The 22557-nt window shown below is 35.5% G+C and overlaps 1 protein-coding gene across 1 annotated transcript in view; it reads right to left on the bottom strand.

Moving 5' to 3' along the window:
- Window positions 1–22557, bottom strand: part of Rpi (Ribose-5-phosphate isomerase) — a 78608-nt gene that overhangs the window by 43822 nt on the left and 12229 nt on the right. The window contains exons 2-3 of the mRNA XM_089088051.1: window positions 6466–6523; window positions 3360–3475 (exon numbers count right to left, since the gene is read on the bottom strand). Coding sequence (XP_088944177.1) covers window positions 3360–3475; window positions 6466–6523 — 174 coding nt within the window. The remainder of the gene's footprint in view (window positions 1–3359; window positions 3476–6465; window positions 6524–22557) is intronic.

Here is a 22557-nt window from a genome sequence, read left to right on the forward strand (position 1 = left end):
ACAATGCTGGGAAATCCGGCGCCCCTTCATGGAAAATTCCCTTCCCCCATCAAAAATTTCTCCATGAAAAGATCCTCCCACGCAACCTTCTCCCCCCCCCTCCACCAAAAAAATCCCCCCTGAAAACGTCTGTATAGTTCCCAATAACCAATGCTATATGTAGACAATGGGCAGAGTTCAGAACTTGCAGCCTTTCCCCCGGGTACTGTAGGGGATTTGAAGTCCCCTTCAAAGACATAGTTATTAGATTTTTCGACTATGCTGAACAAAATAGCTATCATAAAATTTTGATCAGGTGACCTTGGGGAAAAGATGAGCGTGGGAGGGGGCCTAGTTGCCCTCCAATTTTTTGGTCACTTCAAAAGGGCACTAGAACTTTTAATTTCCGTTCGAATGAGCCCTCTCGCGATATTCAAGGACCACTGTGTCGATACGATAACCCCTGGGAAAAAAGAACAACAACAAAGAAATCAAATTAACACGCATCCGTGACCTTTATTCTGGCAAAAAAAAAAACAAAATTCCACACTTTTTTAGATAGGACCTTGAAACCTCTAATGTAGGATCCTATGATATGATGAATCTGATGGTGTGATTTTCATTAAGAGTCTATGACTTTTAGGGGGTGGTTCCCTCTTTTTTCGAAAATAAGGCAAATATTCTCAGGCTCGGAACTTTTGATGGGTAAGTTGGAACTTGATGAAACTTATATATTTTAAACCAGCATAAAAATCCTATTCTTTTTATGTATCTATTGGTATCAAAATTCCGTTTTATTAGATTTTCGGTTTCTATTGAGCCAGGTCGCTTCTTAGACTACTTACCAGAATAAAACTCTATCATAAACAACCCTAAAGGTGGTCTTAGAGGGGGGACAGAGGGGGAGCTGGCTCCGGGAGCAAAAATTTTAGGCACGCGAATATTTCAAACAAGTAATCTAACGATTATAATTATTTTATAATTTTTTTTAAATTTTGTTATTAAAACAAAGTAGAGGGCGCAGATAATAAATTAGAGTAATTATTAATAATTAAATAATTTATAAAATAAGTTAAAAAATTAATTAATTAATTGAAAATAATTTTGTTAACAAATGTAATTTTTTTTTAATTTGACCTCGAAATTTTGTGGGAGACAGAGGGGGAAGGGACTAATTAAAATTCTGCCTCGAATCGTCATTGATAGTGGATGTATCATAGGCAATGCTATAGCACTGTCCAAGTAAAGAGCAATATAGGCACAATGTACTTTTTTTCTGACCAATGCACTTCGTGTAGAAGGACAAGTCGTAAAAACTTCGAAAGGACCTCATTCGATTGGAAGTTGAAAGTTCTAGTGCCGTTTTTCAGAGTAAAAAGCGATTGGAGGGGAACCAACCCCCCCCCCTCCTGCGCCCTGGTAGTTTCAACTGAATACTTTAAGCCATTTCTGAGATATTGCTGATAGTCCTTTTGATAACCTGCATGCACATAATGTCTTTTGATTTAGCCCAACATCCACCTAAACAGTCCCTGGAAGTTCCACATTAATACCATTATCGTTAGTAATACTAGTACTAACAGGAGAAGTAGTACTGCTATTACTTGTAGTAGCAGTACGCACAAAGTGCATTTTTTTTAGCCCATCAACATACCCTGAAAATTTCAAACTAATACTTTAAACTGTTCTTAAGATACTGCTCATACGGCATATAGATACCCTGCATTCGCAAAGCGTGTACAGGTAATTCCCTAAAATTTCAATTTCTAATACCGTCAGTGCTTCCTGAATTACACCCTTTTGACAACCTGTATGCACACAACGTTTTTATTTAGTTTAACCCACACACTCACCCCAACATTCTCTGAAAGCTTGACCTGAATGCCCTTGGTGTTTTTGGTCAAACAAGCCCCCCCCCTTTCCTAATAACAAATATAATATATAACAATGTGCGAACATAACTTACAGACACTCGCCTTTGAGTGTCTGTTCTGTCGTTGTCGGGTAAACTTCGAAAGGTTAGATTTTCGTTTTTTTTTTTTCTTTTTTTAGCACTGAGGACGACTTGGCGGACGTCCTTGTCGAAATATTTGCTTATTCTTCGTCTTCATGTTTTGCTACTAGCTGACAAAATCCACGTTTTCTCACTTTTTTTTTATTTTATTTTTTTCTTTTATTATTTTCTTTTCTCTCTTAGTTTTCATATGTCGGGAGACAGGGCTTATGAAGCCCATTACTAGCGCATAGTATTTGTCACTGGAATAAATACAGCGATTAATCGGGGGACGAGGGTTCTACAGGGGATGGGGCATATTTTCGAAAGGAAGAATTTTCTGTCAGAAGAGAAGTTTCCGGGGGCGAATTTTCTAGGGGAAATTTACCAGAATCCCTATATGAAATTATCTTTATTCATTTTTACATGTGGAGATGTACTAGGGAAATTGTTTGGTGGCAATTGATGAGGGGGGGGGGGGGCTCCAAAATTTCCACTTGGAAAGGAGGTGGTTTACGGGAAAAATTGTCCATGGAGGGGGATTACGGGCAGGATTTGGAAGCGATCAGTAATTAAATAAGAAACAAGTTTTTTTTTCAAATGAAAGCTAAGGAGAATTATCAGCGAGTATGAAATTGCATGGGGAATTAGTTCCGTATATGAGGGGTGCTTCCCCATCTTCAATCCCTTGCTCTTTATGCTAAAGTATTTTAGTACTTGAAGAAAGTTTTAATTCCAATTAAACAGCCCTTGTCTTTCAGGAGTTGTTATTATTGGATTGAGCCAAATAGTAAAACTTTAGCGTAAAGAGCACAGGATTGAGGATTGTGAAACACCCCTGATATACAAAATAATTCCTGTTCGTTTTTGAGTTTTTATGTTGCCCCTCACTCATAGCTGAACTTTTTTATTATTATTATTATTTAATTCTACACTTGAACTTCTTATTAAACAAAAAAAGAAGACTGGCCATCAACTTTGAACTAAAGGTAGACAGACAGGCAGAAGTCAAAACATCTCCTTTATAAAAAAAAAGAACACCTCTTAATAGGAAAAAAGGAAGAAGTACAAAAAAAAAACAGGTGATATGAATGGAAATCACCAAATAATTTTCAATGTATTAAAATAACCCATTACTGTAAGACTAAAAGAAATCATCTTTTTTAGATTCATTTTTATGGCTAAAACTAGGATGATTCACTTATTATTTTAGATAGCTTGCATTTACTCCCGCTGACAGGATGTTAATGCATTATACAGTACCTAATCTTGATCTTTCATTTGTAACACATGGAAAAATAAACTTATTCCTAGCCCTTGATAAATGACAATGGCTCAACAAGACAATTATAGAAAAAAAGACGCAAAAGTTAAGAAGACTGAATACCACTGGGTGCGTTTCCAAGTCTCCAAGAGGAAGTCCGTGACTAATAATTAGTTGCCTGGCCTGGAATGACGTAGGTATGCAAACAACATTCAAGTTTTGTTCAGCTACAATCTCAGCTAAAAAGGACAGAAATCACTTAAGACAAGAAATCAAATATTACAGCAGTGATATGCAGAGAGAGAGAGAGAGAAAGAGAGAGGGGGGAGAAAGAAAGAAAGGGGGAAGAGAAAGAGAGAAAAAAGAAACAGAAGAGGAGAGCAAGAGTGGGAAAGAGAGAAGGAGCGAGAAAACAGAAAGAGAGAAGCAGATAGCATAGGCTGGTAGATACTAATAGTCATGAAATTAAGTTAAACCTTCAGTTACAGGATGGAAAATTAATGTTCATCAAGAGACCCAAAACAACACAAACCAAATGGGTATATAATTAAAACATGGGTATAAAAATGGGTACATAAATATTCCAAAACATGTGCTAACGAAAATATTAATTGAAATTACTATCATGCTTGTATTTCATTTACACGACTAAATTAAACTGTCTGCAAACTATTGAAAAATGGATTTAAGAGAATATTAATATATATTTTCTTTCTGTAGATCTTTCTAATCTGGGCATGAGCAATTTTTGAACAGGTACAGCTGATCAAATTTGTCATTGAACCCCTTTAAATTATTGTAGCTCCTCAGATGTACAGACAGGGCTCTTCCTCAGAAAACTTGTCGGCAGAAACTACAGTTGAATGACTTTGTCAATTTTCATCAACTAGTTAATCAGCAAATAGTTATTAACAAGGTAGTAATCAAATGGATTCTCATTGAGGTAGTTGCCAAACACCAGCTCTGATCCCCTCCCCCCTTAAGAGGCTCTTCAACTGTAAAAAAATTGTCACGATTAGTATCATTTTTTCTTTATTAACGAGATAAGGGGGCTAAGTATATGTCAATCAATTACTAAAAATCAACGTCGAAAGGTGGGTACAACAGACAAGACCCCCAGGCAGACTTCATTGGAGACAAACTGAAACGTCAAGCCCTTTAAACTTAACAAACTTCTTTATCTTTCACCAGATTAGTCAAAATATTCCCATCATATCCACCAAACTTCCAGATGACAAGATGCCCCAATACAAGAACACAGTTTTTATGGGACTTGGGTCAAATAAGCTCAGTCCAAAAAAAAAGAAAAAAAAATAGGCTGGTCAATATTTTCTCTGTTGCATAAAATTATATGTTGCATATAATTTAGAAATTAAACTATTTCACAATTTCCACAAGTTTAAGAAATCTCCCGGTCATCACATTAAATTTCAAGCAGATTCTTCCTTAGAAAACTCTTCTAATATATCTAAAATGTAGGATATGGACTATCGGGTCTCTATGACTCTGCTCCTCCAAGATTCACTCCCTTTGCGGAGTTGGTTTAACTACAATAATAGGGGAAGATTTTTCAGATATAGCAATTAAGAAGGTAAAAAATGGAAATATAAATACGGGAACATTCAGAAGTTAAATGGTGATTTTATCATACATTTTGTTTCTTATGCATGGGTATGTAAAAAATCAATAGTTCTTCACAGCTTTTTCCTTTTAAAACAGAAGATATGTATATTTAAATGGAGAACCTACGTAAGTCCAAAGTTTTAGGGGAGGTCCGGTATAAATATGAGTTTTTATCATTATGATTCGTATTTCGACTTAAATTTTATATGATGTAAGAAGGATGCATATCATTTTTTTTAAGATTTCAATTTTTCGAATCAAGCGTCTTAATTTTGAAATTTATATTCTAATTTAGCTCTTAAATGCATGGCCAAATAGGAGTTTGAAAGGCCGTAGAGGAGGTGTTAGAGGCTTGATCCCCCCCCCCCCTCGAAATGTTTGTCTGACTCGTAAAAACGTTTTTATGGGTTTTTTGAGTTTTTTTTTAGTCAAAATAATAAATCAACTAAGATTTAAGTCCATTTATTATATGCCTCACATGTGTGTTGTTAGAAAAAAACTTAATAAGAGTCTTGCACACAATTGTGCTTTGGCAAGTTAATCTCTACAAGCATTTGTTAGTGAATTCCTCTAGAACGTCAAGATATTGAGCAAAATTTAAAACTTTTACAGAATAAAAATAAAAAATGCAATTTTTTTTATCTAAGAGACAATTATGACAACTTATGTATCTTTTTTTCACTTTTTACCCATTTTGAAGCTCCTCAAAATATTTTACTTACATTCTAACATTTTGCAGCAAATTGCATATTTTGTGCAAATTATTTTTAATAGTTACTTATTTATTTTATTGTCACAAAAAAAGTAACTTGTAGTCCAAGCAGTAAGCACACGAAACATTGGCATTAAAACAAAAAAGGATCATAAAAAAAAATGCTTCTATGCCAATAGAGAGAGACCATGAAATGCTCTACCATAGTAGCAGTTTTAGGCCTCATGATCTGGGGAGAATGTATACCACAGAAGCGTACAAATATAAAATAAAGGAAACTTGATGTCAGATATAAAAAAAACTGGGGGAGGGGGCACCTGGCCTAGAACTGCCACTGCTCTGCCAAGTAGAATTGTTTGTCTAAAATAGCTCTCTTGACTGATAACAAAATTTCGGCACAAATAAGGTCATCCAAACAGTTGGCCCTTTCAACGAAGCTAAAAACTTCGATGCATATTGCTGAGGCTTTGGTAAGTAGATTTTAAGTTATGCCAGTGGGCTGCCTAAAGCCTCGAAAATTCAACACTGACTCCAGGTTCTCATTATCAATACCACAGACAATATGACAAGCGTTAACGAGGCTAGACTGATTTGGTCAGAACCCCAAACTTTAGTATCTCATCCGTTTGTGATAAGGTAAATGCTTAAGGTATGCGACAACCTTAGTTGCATACATTTGAGCATTTGTAGTAAGGAGTTGACCTAATTTACATTAAATCATCTATTGTAAACAAGATACACTCTCACAGACATGGTCCAGTATTCCCATGCATTTATAGGGAGCTGTTTGCTAACAATTGTTAGCAAAAATTGGGGTGGCAGGAATACACAGACTGTAATTGTTTTGGGACATAGTTTTTGCAAAAAAAAAAAAAAAAAAAAAAATACACATACCAAGTTTGTCAACAGCATAAATTATGGTAGATCCACTGCCAATCCCTATAACTCCACTCTGAAAAGAAAAGATGGCATCTTAAACAAAAGGGTTAGGTACAACAACTCCACTCTGAAAAGAAAAGATGGCATCTTAAACAAAAGGGTTAGGTACACACTCAGCTAGAAGGTGCATTTTCATGCCAGAATATGTCATCCAGAACACTTTTAGTAAGGAAGGTTCTTAGAAATTGAGAACATTGAATCATTGGTTAATGAATATAAGGGTATGGCAATGCCATATCTTCCCAATGAATCCCACCTCTTAAAAGACTGCTTAAATCTAAAGTTTATGTGGGCTATAGAACCTCAAGATTAAGCTATCTTAAAAAGCTATTGCGCTACCTGAATGAAACCTCTAGGAATAGATTTGCAGCCTAAATCAGGAAATGGGATGGTCCCCTAATAGTCATTCCCATGAATTGCAAATTTTTGAAGGTAGATTTGTTAAAAGGATGGACCAACTTTATAGTCTTTTAAACATTAAAGACAATAAAGGATTGGGGGGGGGGGGACATGATACTAAGCACACTTTTCTGGACTGATGTTTGGGCTTTATATACATTTTGGGAATTTGTTATTTGTCTGAGAAAGTATTTTCTGAAGTTCAGGAAAATTCAGTACTCTGGTGGGGAAAAGAGGTGGACATGGGAACTTGAAAACCCCTTGTTAGGCCAGAGGCTAATTTGGGCAGCAGATGGATTCCTGAAAATTTGTTTTTATGTAGCTTAATAGCTTTTCAATTACATACCCTATTCAGATTAAGATTTAGCTACCACCAGACCCTTTCATAACAAGATCTAGTTAAATTCTGTAGCTTGTGACCACAGTATATAAATAATAGACAGTATAATCATTTCCTATCTCAACCATTATACAAACCCGGACCAAGATGCAAGTGTTCTGGAGAAAATTTAAACAACTAAAAACATAAGCGACATTCAATTTTTCCACGGGTAGACAAGTCAGATTCCTCTTGAACGCGAAACTTGGTTTCAATGTTGTAACACTAAATTGTAAAGAATCTAATTTTAAATGAATATATATATATATATATATATATATATATATATATATATATATATATATATACTACTAACAACTCACCGCAGCACCAAGCCACCTGAGGCCAACACAGCTAAGCACGCTCCTCCTCCATCCCAATCTATTCAAAGCCTTGCTTTTTACACCCTCCCACAAAGTTCCCATTTCCTTCAAATAGCAGGAAAGCCCTGCTTTCCATTTAGACGGTTGGCTGAAAAGAACAATCTTCGGCAATCTGTCATCCTTCATCCGCACAACGTGCCCTAGCCACCTCAACCTTTCTTTCATTATAGCCCTAGAGAGCGGTATTGAACCACATTTTTCGTATAGACTATTGTTTGAAATACGTTCAGTCAGCCTGGTACCCAGAATAATCCTTAAGCAATTTGTCTGGAAAACATCTTGCAAATCTTCATCCGCTTTTCGGAACGTCCATGCTTCAGAGCCATATTTGACCACTGTCATCACTGTTGTTTCTAATATTCTAATCTTGGTTTGCAGACCTATCCTCCTGTTCTTCCAAACTTTTCTTTAACTGTGTAAAAACACCCTTAGCCTTGGCTATTCTACTTTTAACGTCTTCACTGCTCACACCGTCTTTACTACTTATACTACAAAGGTAAGTAATACTATCATTACCCAACGTCACCTTTTCATCTTCACTTATTCCTAGCTTTAGTGACTAAATGACTTCCTAATTAATTATCAAACCTATTCTAGCACCCTGAACTTGAAAAACCTTTAAAAGTTCATTCATTTTGCTCACACTTTCCTCTAGGATGCTTAAACCATTGGTATAATCTAAATCATAGAGGCTTTTTCCTCTCCATTTGATTCCGTAGTCTCCCATTGCCTTTCTTGTGCTCCGTTATACAAAATTCATCAAAATAATCCATATAAAGGGGGATAGAACACAACCCTGCTTAACTCCTGATTTAATACAAAAACAGCTGCTAACCTCATTTCCTACCTTAACCGCAGCAGTGTTATTCTCGTACATAGCACTAATCACTTTAAAGTATTTGTCTGGTATACAATACAAGGATAAAACCTTTACTAAAGCTCTTCTATCAACAGAATCGAACACTTGCTCATTATCTGCAAAACTGAGGACCAAAGGTGTATGACAACTCAGGCACTTCTCAATTATAAACCTAACAGTGAAAATTTGGTTGATGCATCCTCTACCTTTTCTAAAACCGCACTGTTCTTCTCTTAAAACTTTGTCTACGGCGTCTCTGAGTCTAAAAAGCATCATATTACTAAGTAATTTGCTACCTGCAGAGACCAGACTAATGCCTCGATAATTACCACACTCACTTTTATCACCTTACTTATAAAGTGGCTTAATTATGGTTTTCCTAAAATCGTTAGGTGCTTCCCCTTCTTCAAAAATCATATTCATAATCTTCAGTAACTTATTTCTTACCTCAGAGCCGCCATATTTAAGAAACTCATTTACCACCCAAGCAGCACCCGGGCCTTATTATTTTTTAATCCTTTTAGTACTGTTGCTAATTCTTCCTCACAAAACAAATCTTCCTTCACATCCAAGGTATCAAAAACTTTTTATTTACCTCTATATCTTTTCCTGCAACTCTATCTCGTTTTGGCAAATTCTCAAAATTTTTGCCCATCTCTTTTTAATTCTTTCCTTATTGCTAATTGTGGCCCCATTACTATCTTTAACTGGACCAAGTCCAGATTGACTTCTCCCTCTCAATTTATTAAAATGCCAGTACAATATTTTACTATTATGCTGTCTAGTTACTACTACTACTACTACTAACAACTCATCGCAGCACCAAGCTGCCTGAGGCCAACACAGCTACGCACGCTCCTCCTCCATCCCAATCTATTCAAAGCCTCCCTTTTTACACCCGCCCACGAAGTTCCCATTTCCTTTAAATCTTTCTTTATGACGTCCTCCCACCCCAGACGGGGACGACCTGCTTTCCGTTTAGCCCTAGATGGTTGGCCGAAAAGAACAATCTTAGGCAATCTATCATCCTTCATCCGCACAACATGTCCTAACCACCTCAACCTTTCTTTCATTATAGACCTAGAAAGCGGTATTGAACCACATCTTTTGTATAGCCTATTGTTTGAAATACGGTCAGTCAGCTGGGTACCCAGAACAATCCTTAAGCAATTTCTCTGGAAAACATCTAGCAAATCGTCATCCGCTTTTCGGAGCGTCCATGCTTCAGAGCCATATTTGACCACTGTCATCACTGTAGCTTCTAAGATTCTAATCTTGGTTTGCAGACTTATCTTCCTATTCTTTCATACTTTTTTTAACTGTGAAAAAACACTCTGAGCCTTGGCTGTTCTATTTTTAACATCTTCGCTGCTCCCACCATCTTTGCTAATAATACTACCAAGGTAAGTGAAGCTGCCCACCTGATCAATCTTTTCATTACCCAAAGTCACCTTTTCATCTTCACTTATTCCTAGCCTTAGTGACTTAGTCTTCCTAACATTAATTTTCAAACCAACACTAGCACCCTGAACTCGCAAAACCTCTAAAACTTCATTCATTTTGCTTACAATTTCATCTAGGATGCTTAAATCATCAGCATAATCCAAGTCCAGAAGACTTTTTCCTTCCCATTTGAGTCCATATTTTCACATTTCCTTTCCTGTGCTCCTGAAAACAAAGTCCATCAAAATAATCCATATAAAGCAGGATAGAACACAATCCTGCTTAACTCCTGATTGAATGAAAAACCAGCTGCTAACATCATTTCCTACGTTAACTACAGCAGCATTATTCTTGTACATAGCACTAATCACTTTAATGTATTTATCTGGTATACCATACAAGGATAAAACCTTTACTAAAGCTCCTCTATCAACAGAATCGAACGCTTGCTCATAATCTATAAAACTGAGGACCAAAGGTGTTTGAAAACTCAGGCACTTCTCAATTATTAGCCTAAGAGTGAAAATTTGGTCAACACATCCTCTACCTTTTCTAAAACCGCAATGCTCTTCTCTTTAAACTTTGTCTACGGCATCTCTCAGTCTAAAAAGTATCATATTACTAAGCAATTTACTACCTACAGAGACCAGACTAATGCCTCGATAATTACCACACTCACTTTCATCACCTTTCTTATAAAGTGGCTTAATTAAGGTTTTCCTAAAATCATTAGGTGCTTACCCTTTTTCAAAAATCATATTCATAATCTTCAATAACTTATTTCTAACCTCAGAGCCACCATATTTAAGAAACTCATTTACTACCCTATCAGCACCTGGAGCCTTATTATTCTTTAATCCCTTTAGTACTGTTGCTAATTCCTCCTCACAAAATAAATCTTCCTTCACATCCAAGGTATCACAAACTTTTTCTTTTTCCTCTATATTTTTTCCTGCAACTTTATCTCGGTTAAGCAAATTCTCAAAATGTTCGGCCCATCTCGCTTTAGCTTTTTCCTTATCGCTGATTGCCACCCCATTCCTATCTTTAACTGGGACAAGTCCGGATTGACTACTACCTCTCAATTTGTTAACGTGCCCGTACAATATTTTACTATTATGCCGTCTAGCTGCATGGCCTCCACTTCACACCTCCTTAGTTCATATTTCAATGCTTTCTCCACTTTCTTTACATTTCTTTTGTTTTCATGCGATCTATCACTCAGATAATTCTTGTACAAGTCCCTTTTCCTTTCTATTAAACATAAAGCTTATTCACTAATATTCTTAGCTGCAGTCCTAGGTTTCTTCCCTAATACACCTTCAGCAACTTCATCAATTTCTTTTTGCCTGAAATTATTCCAACCATCTTGCACATCATCAAATTTTAAACTCTCAAGTTTAGTTTTCAACTGTTCCTGGAAATTTTCTCTCAAATTCTCATCCTGGAGTCTACCAACATCATAACTTCCTGGGAGGTAATTACCTTTCCGATATTTCAGCTTTAAATTAACCCTTGACACTACTAGATGGTGATCTTTACTTTTAACATCAATAACAGCACTCCCATATACCCTAGTATCTTGTATTGATCCTGCCAGTCTTCGGTTTACTATAACATAATAAATAAGGTTTGCTATGCTGTCTAGTTGCATCTTCCAAATCCTCAGCAATCTTACCCATTGCCTCCACTTCACACCTCCTTCGTTCGTATTTTAATGCTTTCTCCATTTTCTTTACTTTCTTTTTGTTTCCATATGATATATCACTCGGATAGTTCTTTCACAAGTGCCTTTCCCTTTCTAATTAACATAAAAATTTTTCAATATTATTCTAAGCTGCAGTTCTGGATTTCTTCCCTACGACTTCTTCAGCAACTTCACAAATTATTTTTCTAAAATTATTCCATCCGTATTCCATATTATCTAATTTTAAACTCTCAAGGTTGGTATTCAACTGTTCCTGGAAATTTTCTCTCAAATTCTCATCCTGGAGTCTACGCACATCATAACATCTCGGGAAGTAGTAACCCTTTGGAATTTTAATTTTTAAATTAACCCTTGACACTACTAGATGGAGATCTTTACTTTTAAAACCAATTACAGCACTCCTATATACCCTAGTATCCTGTATTGATCCTGTCAGTCTTCGGTTTACTATAACATAATCAATAAGGTTTGCTGTCTTACCATCACATGAATACCATGTTAACTTATGAGCCATTTTATGACCAAGCACCATATTTGTTATAACTAGATTGTTATACCTACAAAATTGCAAAAGTTTGTATCCATTACTGTTTTCTTTTCCTACACCAAATTTACCTAGGCTAGGATACCATCTATCCTTATTTCTACCAACCTGGGCATTAAAATCTCCTAGTAAAAACATCATATTTCTACCTGGGATCCTGTCTATTTGCTCCTGTAATTGTAAGTAAAATTCATCTGAGTCACTAGTATCTCCGTCAGTTGGTTCTACAGGGGCATACACTAATCAATAAGGTTTGCTGTCTTACCATCACGTGAATACCATGTTAACTTATGAGTCATTTTATGACCAAACACCGTATTGGTTATAACTAGATTGTTATACCTACAAAATTGCAAAAGTATGTATCCATTACTGTTTTCTTTTCCTACACCAAATTTATCTAGGCTGGGATACCATCTATCCCTATTTATACCAGCTTGGGCGTTAAAATCTCCTAGTAAAAACACCATATTTCTACCTGGAACCCTGTTTATTTGCTCCTGTAGCAGTAAGTAAAATTCATCTTAATCACTAGTATCTCCGTCAGTCGGTCCTACAGGGACATATAATACTATAACTGGTACCCTTAACTTTTCTGTCATAGGTATAATGAGCAATTAGTATTCTATTATTAATACCATCCCAGCCTAAACAAGACTTAGCAGCTTCCTTATTCATCATGAGCCCTACTCCCTGTCTATGTGCCCCATCCTTCCTGGCTGAGTAAACAAATTCTATATAATCTAACTTCAGGCTTCCTACCCTTGGGATATGAGTTTCTGAAAATCCTAATAAGTCCAGTTCAAATCGTCTGAATTTGTCAGTCAAAATGTCGATATAATGGTCATTTTTTAACGTCGTAACATTCCAAGCTCCAATTTCCATGTTCTTTAAATCAATGAAATTATTTTGGCATCAGGAAAAGCAATGATCCCAGATACCATTGCAGGACGGAGATCACAAATCTTCTCAAGTCTACTCCAAAGTGCTTAAGCCGGCTTAGAACTGGACAGCAAAAAGCCCTTTGGACCTCCATGAATGGAAGTTTTGTGCAATCCTGGGCCCATCTTGGTCACAACATGGTTTTCAGCACTTAGCAATGCTCTTCTATCGACAAGAGTTGAAATCCTGCACAGACAATCTCAAGCCTATTACATCTGACTCATTATATATTCATGCCTACAAATATTATGCTACTACGTAGAGGCAGCCTATAACAAAAAAATTAGCTATGCTGTAATAATGCAAAAGGTAAATATATAACATTGGTTTAAGAATGGAAAGAAAAACAAACTATGAATTTACAACAATAATCAAGTTCAAAATAAGTTTTATTTGAACAATGCCATAATGATGACATTTCAATTCAATTCAATTCAATTCAATTTATTCAAATAAAAACATAACACAAACATTAATAACAATAAAGATCCTAGAAGATAACTTGTTAAGGACCAAGAGAAAAAAATTAAAGTAACACTGAAAGAGAAAAAAAAAATAGAAGAATAAAACATGGCTAATTAGAGCAAATTTGTTAAAAATGGAAATATTAAATTATACCATCAAGTTTTGTTACATTTGATTATGAAATTTGGCACTTTGCATTGATTTTTGAGTTCTAAAGCTTTATCAATTTTTTCTCAAAGAAAAATTACGTGGTGGGCATGAATACAGACTTGCAGCTAAATTAAATATAATCACTTCCTTTTTTCATATATGTTTATTGATATTGGTTTGATTTTTATTGTCTGTAGTACTGAAGAGCTCATTAAGGAGATAATCAAACAAAAGTTTTTAATAATTTTGCCCCTTTGTTCAAAAAAAGAGATAATCAAATATTTAAACTACTAATACTAAAATAATTACTTGCTAGTTTATTTTCCTTGATAGGTATGTCTCTCGATTTCCTGATTCTTAAATTTTACTTTGTAATATGCACGTGTGCGCAAAAAAAAATCTTATAGATTTTTTTTCAAGGAGGAAGATCAAGGGGGAAGTCCTTGCAGCCAGTTTCCCAGGTCTTTGCACTCCAGCCAAATTCGATCGGTTAATCCCGGTTTCCAACAAGAATTTAATGTTTGAAGAGAATGAAGTCACAGTCTTGCAGAAACGAAACAACACCTAGCAAAGGAGCTTTAAGGTTGGATAAATTCAGGCTTGACTGCTCGTAGGCCTTTTCTGCCATAAAAGAATAAGTTTCATCAAAAACTTCACTATCGCCTTGAAGCACACATTGGACACTTGTGCCAAGTGAGCAGCTTCTTAACAGCAAAACCAACGATATATGTAAAAACGTGTAATTTTCTAGGCTGTCAGATACTTCATTGAAGTCTTCATTTTCTTCTTCCAACAGAAGCTTATTGCTTTAGTGAGCTGTGGTAAGCCCAGTCAGTTTCACCTGTGGTATGTCACTTTTTTTCTGTGAAAGGAAGTCAACCAAAATATTTCCCTGGTCAGAAATGGGCACGCAGTTGCCTGTATTTTTGCAGCTACTAACCAGCAACTTACATGTTGCCTGTCAATAGAGAACTGCAAACATGTTGGATGTAGGTTTGTTCCAATACCCTCCACCATGCTTTATTTGTCCAGAGAAATGTTCCAAGTTGTCTTGGTTGAGTTGTTATGGTAATACAAATTTTACACCTCTACCAAGAAGATCATCAGTTATAGAGAAGACGGAGTTGATAGTGAGCATCCACCCTCTCACACAGTGAATTATGTTGTCAGCAGGATTTCTTGTACTTCTATTTACAAATTTAAGCTTTGTTAAAAAGCCAACAGTTTCTTAAAAAGTGGTACAATTGTGATTTCTTTGTAAGACCTTGGTGATGACATCTTGGATCTAGAAAAGAATTTCCATTAACACTGTCCAACAGTTTGTCAAAAAAGGTGCAAATCTGTGCAGTGTCTTTTGCCTTTGAAGGAATTGCATGTTTCTTGGCATAAAATCTAAGCGCAGAGCTCACGGAATGGCTGAAAACCTGGACTTCTAGTTTTACTTTCATTTTGTCAAAATTGGAAGGAAACACGTGACGCGTGCTAAGGCGCGGGGCAGCTCTGCTTCTATATCGGGAATCAATTTTAAAAAGATTGATAACGTCAACCCAAGATGCTTGGCTATCTTCAAACAAAATGTCATTTTTCAGCAGATTGTTTCTGACACATTTTAGTAGGTCGGGCAGATCATAAATGTAGAAGGCCTATACTTTTTCTTCACTGGTCTCAAAAAATATTTTTTTCTTGCTGGCACCAAGATTCTTTACAAGTCCTCTGAAGTTCCTCTGCTCTTATCAGAGATCAAAGCATTGACTTGCAATCCCATATTTTTACACCTCTGAACGCATTCTTTAACCATAGTCAGCAGCTAGTTACCTTTTGGCCCTTTCTCAGTAAAAAGTAATCAACCACCTGCTTCTATTTATCCGTAATACCTTGGAGCATGAAAACAATTGCAAATTTTACAAGGTTTCTACCACTGTCAAGTCCGGTAACGACACCCTCAAACCAATCGTAAGGTTTTGAAACCGATCCAGGTTTCAGTGATATGTCATCCACAGCTAATTTGCAATATCTATCAGCTTGTTTCTCTAGTTTAGCTTCTGGCAATTGGAATACGTCATCATCAAAGCCATCTCGCACTTTGAACGTTCTTAAGTATCTACAAATAGTTGGAAGCAATGGCAACTGAAAAAGACCAGCTTTCTTGATAGTCATATAAGAAGAGGGTGAGGTGAAGAAGACCAACAAAGCAATTTTTTCTCATTTTCTGTGTATGATAGACATTTTTTTCCTCTCCGGATTTCAGACTGGATCATCCTTAGTGTAAGACCACTAAGATGGATGTCTGCTACATCAAAATCCTTTCTTTTTTGCTAGTTTCAGAAAGCTGTTTCAGTTTTGCTTTCATTACACAATTTCTAGCATGGCCTCTTGATATCATTTTTTCTTGGTTCTTGATGATCTGTTTAAACCTTTTTATACAAGGAGCATACCTATCTTGACTTTGTATCATTGTCTTTTTTGAGCTAAGAAACTGCTCCATGCACTCCTTTTCTACCCTCTCCACCATCCCTAATTTTCCACCTGTTGAGTTCTGAGGCAGCTCATCAAACAACCTTTCAACTTTTTTAGGCAAGGGGGAGTTTTGTTTGTCAATGTGTCCTTTCCTTTTTGATGTTGTCAAGACGGATTTTTCACGGATAGCTTCATTTTCATATTTTGGGGACTCTATGTTTTCTAGGAGTTGCATCAGACTGGTTATATGTGGCAAGAGCGTTTGTCTTGCTATTACCGAAAAGCCTCCTTCTTCCCGCTTTAGCAAGGCCATCACTGAATTCGTGAGCTCTACCCACTCCTGAAGAATGGCGTATCCAGTTTGGTCCCTAAGAGAAACTTCTGGATTCAAATTACGAGTTGCAACAAAGGAACAGCTAGAAAGCGTTGGCAAATATCTATTTTGCTTAGAAGAATCAGTTATCTCTGAAAAATGGGACACATTTTCTTCTTCGTCAATGGTTTCTAAAGCAGGGACGAAAGTGAAATTAACTTCATTCAGCTTGTAACTTTTCGGAATTGCAACCATAGCATCACTTAAGGTTGCTTTGACACCTTTTTTTATGGTCTTATACTTCTTCCTCACAACACAGTCACTTGCTAAAAACAGCCTCTGACCCTCAATAGTCTCTGGATTAGCAGGTAAGAGAAGAGATGGTATAGCATTGAATTTAACTTTCCGACGTCTGCCATGAAGACCCTCTTCCTCACAAACAAGGTCCGATGGGCCAAAATGGCGGTTGCACACGATGGCATACTTCCTTATATAAGCAGTAAAATTGGGTTTTCTCAAAATATCCTACTGACCACATACTGTTAGTCATTCTGTTGCCTTTGAAAATCAAACGTATAAATAAGTATAAGTAGTTTCCCTTTAGAAAAAAGTTTACAAAATATTCTAGAAATTGTGCTGCAAAGGTCTAAGATTATACAGACTCAGCAGTAAGAAATGCATTTTATTTATTTTCTGGTAAACAAACTGAAAGAATATTCTATAATAGGAGCTTTCCCAGCATAAAGCCCTGTAAAATTTTGGATCTGCCACTAAAATGTGTGATGTCCTACAATTTTCTGAAAACTCAGAAAAAGAATTTTACAAAAAACACTTCTTAATGGACGTTTGGTATTTTCTTAGATAGGGCTATTGTGGCAACTTTTAACACAGCAGCCAATAATTAGAACCAAAGTCTTAAAATTGATCTCAATCAGGAACCCTTATTACTATCTAAATTCACTAAGTGCAAAGATTTTCAAACAGGGGTGTTTATTCTTTACAGTTCAGGAAAGGTCTGAGAATTTCATACAAGAACATTCATAAACAACAAAACTAGCTCTTATCTCGGCCAAAACAGGTTATTAGTCTTTTTCAAGTCACAAATGAACTACAATCTGGGAAAATGAATATCACGATGTGAAAATAATATAATGACAAAAAAAATGATAAACCATCACAGCTATTTCACCAGTTATTAGAAGAAAAACAAAGATCCTATATCAAATTTTGAATGATATTTCTATGGCCCAAAAAAAGAGCATGAACAAGGAAAAATTAAATGAAAATTAAACGAAATTAAAATTAAAAGGAAAATAAAATGGAAATTAAAGGGAACATTTTTCCTTACCAATAAAAAAAAACAATAAGAAAAAGTTCTGATGCTCCATGGTGCAATATTACCATCTAAAACCACAATTGCTCTGAAGTGCTGAAGTGGATGTTGAGTGGAATGGTGTTCCCTGGAAATATCAGAGGGATGCATCTGATGTTTGATCTACCACATCCTCAACTATGGAGCAATTCACAGATCAAGAAGGATCTTAATATGCTCTGAAGTGCAAATTAAGTCAATTAATTAAGGTAATCCAATTTATAAAGCAAGCCCAAGTAAAATAATGAGAGAAAGATTTACACATACCAAGATTTCTTCAGACAGATATCATTCAGACATCCATGAATGTCTACTGGAATGGCAAAATTTCCACTTTAGTGCTCTTCAAATAGTCCTTACAACTATTAAATTCAGAATATCAGAGAACCATATGGCAGAGCTTTCAAGTCCATATCCACAAAATTGCAAAATTTTGTTTAATGAAGAAAAACAATGTCCAGGTAATGGCTAGTGCAGGCCAGTCATACATCTAGAGGGTAGCCACTACCAAATGGGTTTAAATTGCAGAACATACACCACCTGAGCAACCCACCCTTTTAGCTCTCAAACATGCCTGGTCAGCAATACATCTAGTGACACCCAACAATGAAACCAAACTGTCCTGTATATATGCAAATTGTGATGATCTACTCATGAACTGTGACATGAATATCAAGTCAATGTTACCTGGCAACATCTACAGGTTCTTCAACCTTAGTTGCTAGAAGATACAATTTAAGGTAATGTGTGGAGAAAGGAGAAATACCAAAAAGTACATTCTAACATTTTACAGCAGGAAATACTCCTCAAGCAGCAAATAAAAGAGCAACAGTAAAGCTTAGTTGTTAATCACTTCTAAAGGAAATATGCTAACAACATAAAAGTAGTATCATCAAATTTCTTATTTTATACTCTTTCCAGATATTGGGGTCACTATTCCAACAATTCAACCCACACTACATCCCATGGTGGTCCTAGATAAAAAAAAAACAAAGAAAACTAAATAAAAAGAAAAGATCAAGACAATGAATTTCTTACTTTAAAATAGCAGCATGTTTTCATTATTAGATTATCATGTTTCCTTCCAATATTATGCACATTTTTGATCATATGTTCTGCTTAATTTCATCTTAATCACTTGATCATATTTTCTGCTTAAACACTTATAAAACAAGGTTTTCATGGGTCAAGAAAGTATCAAACCCTTTTTAACAAATAAGATTTAACCCACCATGAGATAATAAACAAGAAAGGTACATTATTAAAAAAAATACCTGAGACCAATATGGGGTGTGAGGGGGTGCATTTTGAAAGGAATGATCAAGCTATTTAGAAATAATGAAAAGTAAGGAACCTAATGGTACTACTTTTATATTATAAACATGTTTCCTTCAAAAGCAGTCAGCCACATAAACAAATTAAACAGATTTTGAATAAATAAATATGTATAAATAAATATTCCCCATCATGGGGTGAGGTTAAAATGAGGGAGATATGCCTAAAAATGTATTTATGATTGTTTTAAGTAGTTTTCAGAATTTTTACTGTTTCCATTGGTTTGAGTCTAGAAGTACTAGCTTTCTGAAGGAAAAAACTTAGTAAAATAAAAGTAGTACCATGAGATTTTTTCTTTTATGCTCCTTTTCAATGTAATATGTCTTACCATTACCCAGACAATGTACCCTGTACATCATGAATCAACCCAAAAATCTTGATCATCTCTGAAGTTCTATGACTATCTACCTTAGTTCTGCCCTAATATGGATGGATAGATGATAGACTATCTATCAACAAGTGAAAATGACATAATTTTTATACATTCCTGAAAAAGTATTATGTCAACAATGCTTCTTACTCAGATTAAATAAAAAAAACAAGTTTTTTAAACTGAAAGTAAGGAGCGACATTAAAACTTAAAACGAACAGAAATTATTACGTATATGAAAATGGCTGTAAGCTTCTCACTCCCTCTATATTTAAGATAAATTTTTTTATTGTTTTAAAAAATAAATTTTTGAGAAATAGTAAAACATTAGATTAAAGCGCGAGGTGTTTTGGTGGTGATCTTCCATGTAATAAAAAGAATAATTTATGTTCGTTTTAAGTTTTAATGTCGCTCCTTACTTTCAGTTTAAAAAACTTGTTTTTTTTACTTAATTTCTGATCGTTTTTTAGTTAATGCAGTTTTTATTTGCATAAAAATTTTACTTTCCTTTTGCTAAATGGATGTCTTTACAAATTAACTTACGTAACTAACTTCTATATTCGTATATTTTTCTTCTGGCAAAAAATACAAAGTTGCAGATTTTTGCAGATACGAGCTTGAAACCTATGTAATAGGGTTTTCTGATACGCTGAATCTGACGGTGTGATTTTCATTAAAATTCTTTGACTTGTAGGGGATGTTTCCCCCTCTTTAAAAAATCGAGTAAATTTTCTCAGGCTCGTAGCCTTTGATGAGTAATACTAAACTTAATGAAATTTATATATTTAGAATCAGCATTATAAACACATTCTTTTGATAGATTTATTAACATCAAAATTCCGTTTTTAAAAGTTTCGACTACTATTGAGCTGTATTGCTTGTTTTTTTATTGTTTTTTTTTATTACGTATGTGTTATTACGTATATGAGGGGGTTCTCCCCTTTGTCAATACCACGCTCTTTACGTTAAAAGTTAAAAAAAAAATTTATTCACAAACCCCTGAATCACAAAGGCCGTTTAATTAGAATAGATAGCTCTTTTGAAAGCACTAAAAAAAAAACTGTAGCGTAAAGAGCGAGGTATTGACTTGGGGGAGAACCCCCTCACATACGTTATAATTTCTGTTCGTTTTAAGTTCTAATATTCCTTCTTACATTTCAGTTGAAAAAACTTGGTTTTTTTTTATTTAATTTCTGCTCGTTTTTTAAATAATGCTTGGAAATCCGGCGCCCCCTTCATAGACATGTCCCTTACCCCAAAGAAACATCCTCCACGGAACTCTTCTCCAGAGTAACTCCCTCCTCTAGCCCCCCCTCCAGAAAAAATCCTTCCTGAAAATGGTTGTATACTTCCCAATAACCAATAAATAATGCTGGCAAGTCCGGCGCCCCCTTCATGGCAATTTCCCTTCCCCCATGACAACTTCCTTCAGGAACAGATCCTCCACCATAACCCCCGACCCACCCTTCCCACCCACTACCAGAAAAAAAACCTCCTGAAAACTTCGGTATACTTCCGAATAACCAATACTATATGTTAACATTGGGTAAAGTTCATATCTTTTAGCCCTCCCTCTGGGTACTTCGGGGATTAAGTCATCCCAAAAGACATATTTATCATATTTTCGACCATGTTGAACAAAATGGCTATCTAAAAATTTTGATCGGGTGACTTTGGGAACAAAATGAGTATGGGAGGGAGCCCTGTTGACCTCCATTTTTTTGGTCTCTTAAAAGAAGAACTAGAACTTATAATATCCGTTCCAACGAGCCCTCCCTAAATATTGTAGAACCATTGGGTCAATACAATCACTCCTGGGAAAAAAACAAAAAACAAACAAACAAACAAACAAACAAATAAACACGCATCCGTGATCTTTCTTCCGGCAAAAAAATGTAAAATCCCACATTTTCGTAGATAGGATCTTGAAACCTCTACTGTAGGGTTCTCTAATACGCTGAATATGATGGTGTGATTTTCATTAAGGTTCTATAACTTTTAGGGGTGTTTCCCCCTTTTTTTGAAAATCAGCCAAATTTTCTCAGGCGCGTAACTTTTGATGGGTAGCACTAAACTTGATGAAAGTTATATATTTGAAATCAGCATTGAAATCTGATTCTTTTGATTTATATATTAGTATCAAAAACCCGTTTTCTAGAGTTTCGGTTACCATTGAGCCGGGTTGCTCCTTACTTAGAGTTCGTTACCACAAACTGTTTGACTATCTGTCTTGGCTTATTTCTCCAATTAGCAACAGATCAATTGCAACTTGATTTTAGTTCAAATTCTCCTCTCTGAAGGTCCCATATATATTACAAACAATATATTTCTCAATTAATTCAATATAGTCAAACATCATAGGTCCACATCATAATCAGGTTATCATATTTCCTTTCATTACTATTTGTTTTTTTTAAACCATTTCAAGCAATGTTTTGGTAAATTTTGCACTTAATAGAACCAAGTTCAACAAATTCTAGACAGAACCAAGCTTGACAAATTCTTCTGTAGTCAGACTAATGTCTATACTAGGGGTCATTCTGCAAAAATCCAGAAACAAACAGCATCAACTAGACAGAGATCTTCTTTCTGGTCAGTTAGAGCAGTTAAAGACTGGAACTTGTTACCTGAAGAAGCAGTGTCAGCACCAACTCTAAACAGCTTCAAAAACCCTCTTGACAAGCATCTACAGAAAGAAGTGTTTATTCATAATACATAACATGCATAAGTGATATGACTTTGTGCACTATGTTGAGCCAAGATTAGAGAGTGCCACAACATGATATGATATCCTAGTAAGAGGCACTGTTCCTGTAAGTCCCTAATCACAGACAAATATGGATTTCAGATTGCAAAAAAAAAACATAATGTAAACAGATTTATAAATAATGATGAAGCAAGCAACAACTTTTTCAGGACTCATGGTGT

Source organism: Artemia sp. Qi Xiang Cuo, chromosome 4 (assembly GCF_049724085.1).
Source record: "Artemia sp. Qi Xiang Cuo chromosome 4, ASM4972408v1, whole genome shotgun sequence".
NCBI lineage: Eukaryota > Metazoa > Arthropoda > Branchiopoda > Anostraca > Artemiidae > Artemia > Artemia sp. Qi Xiang Cuo.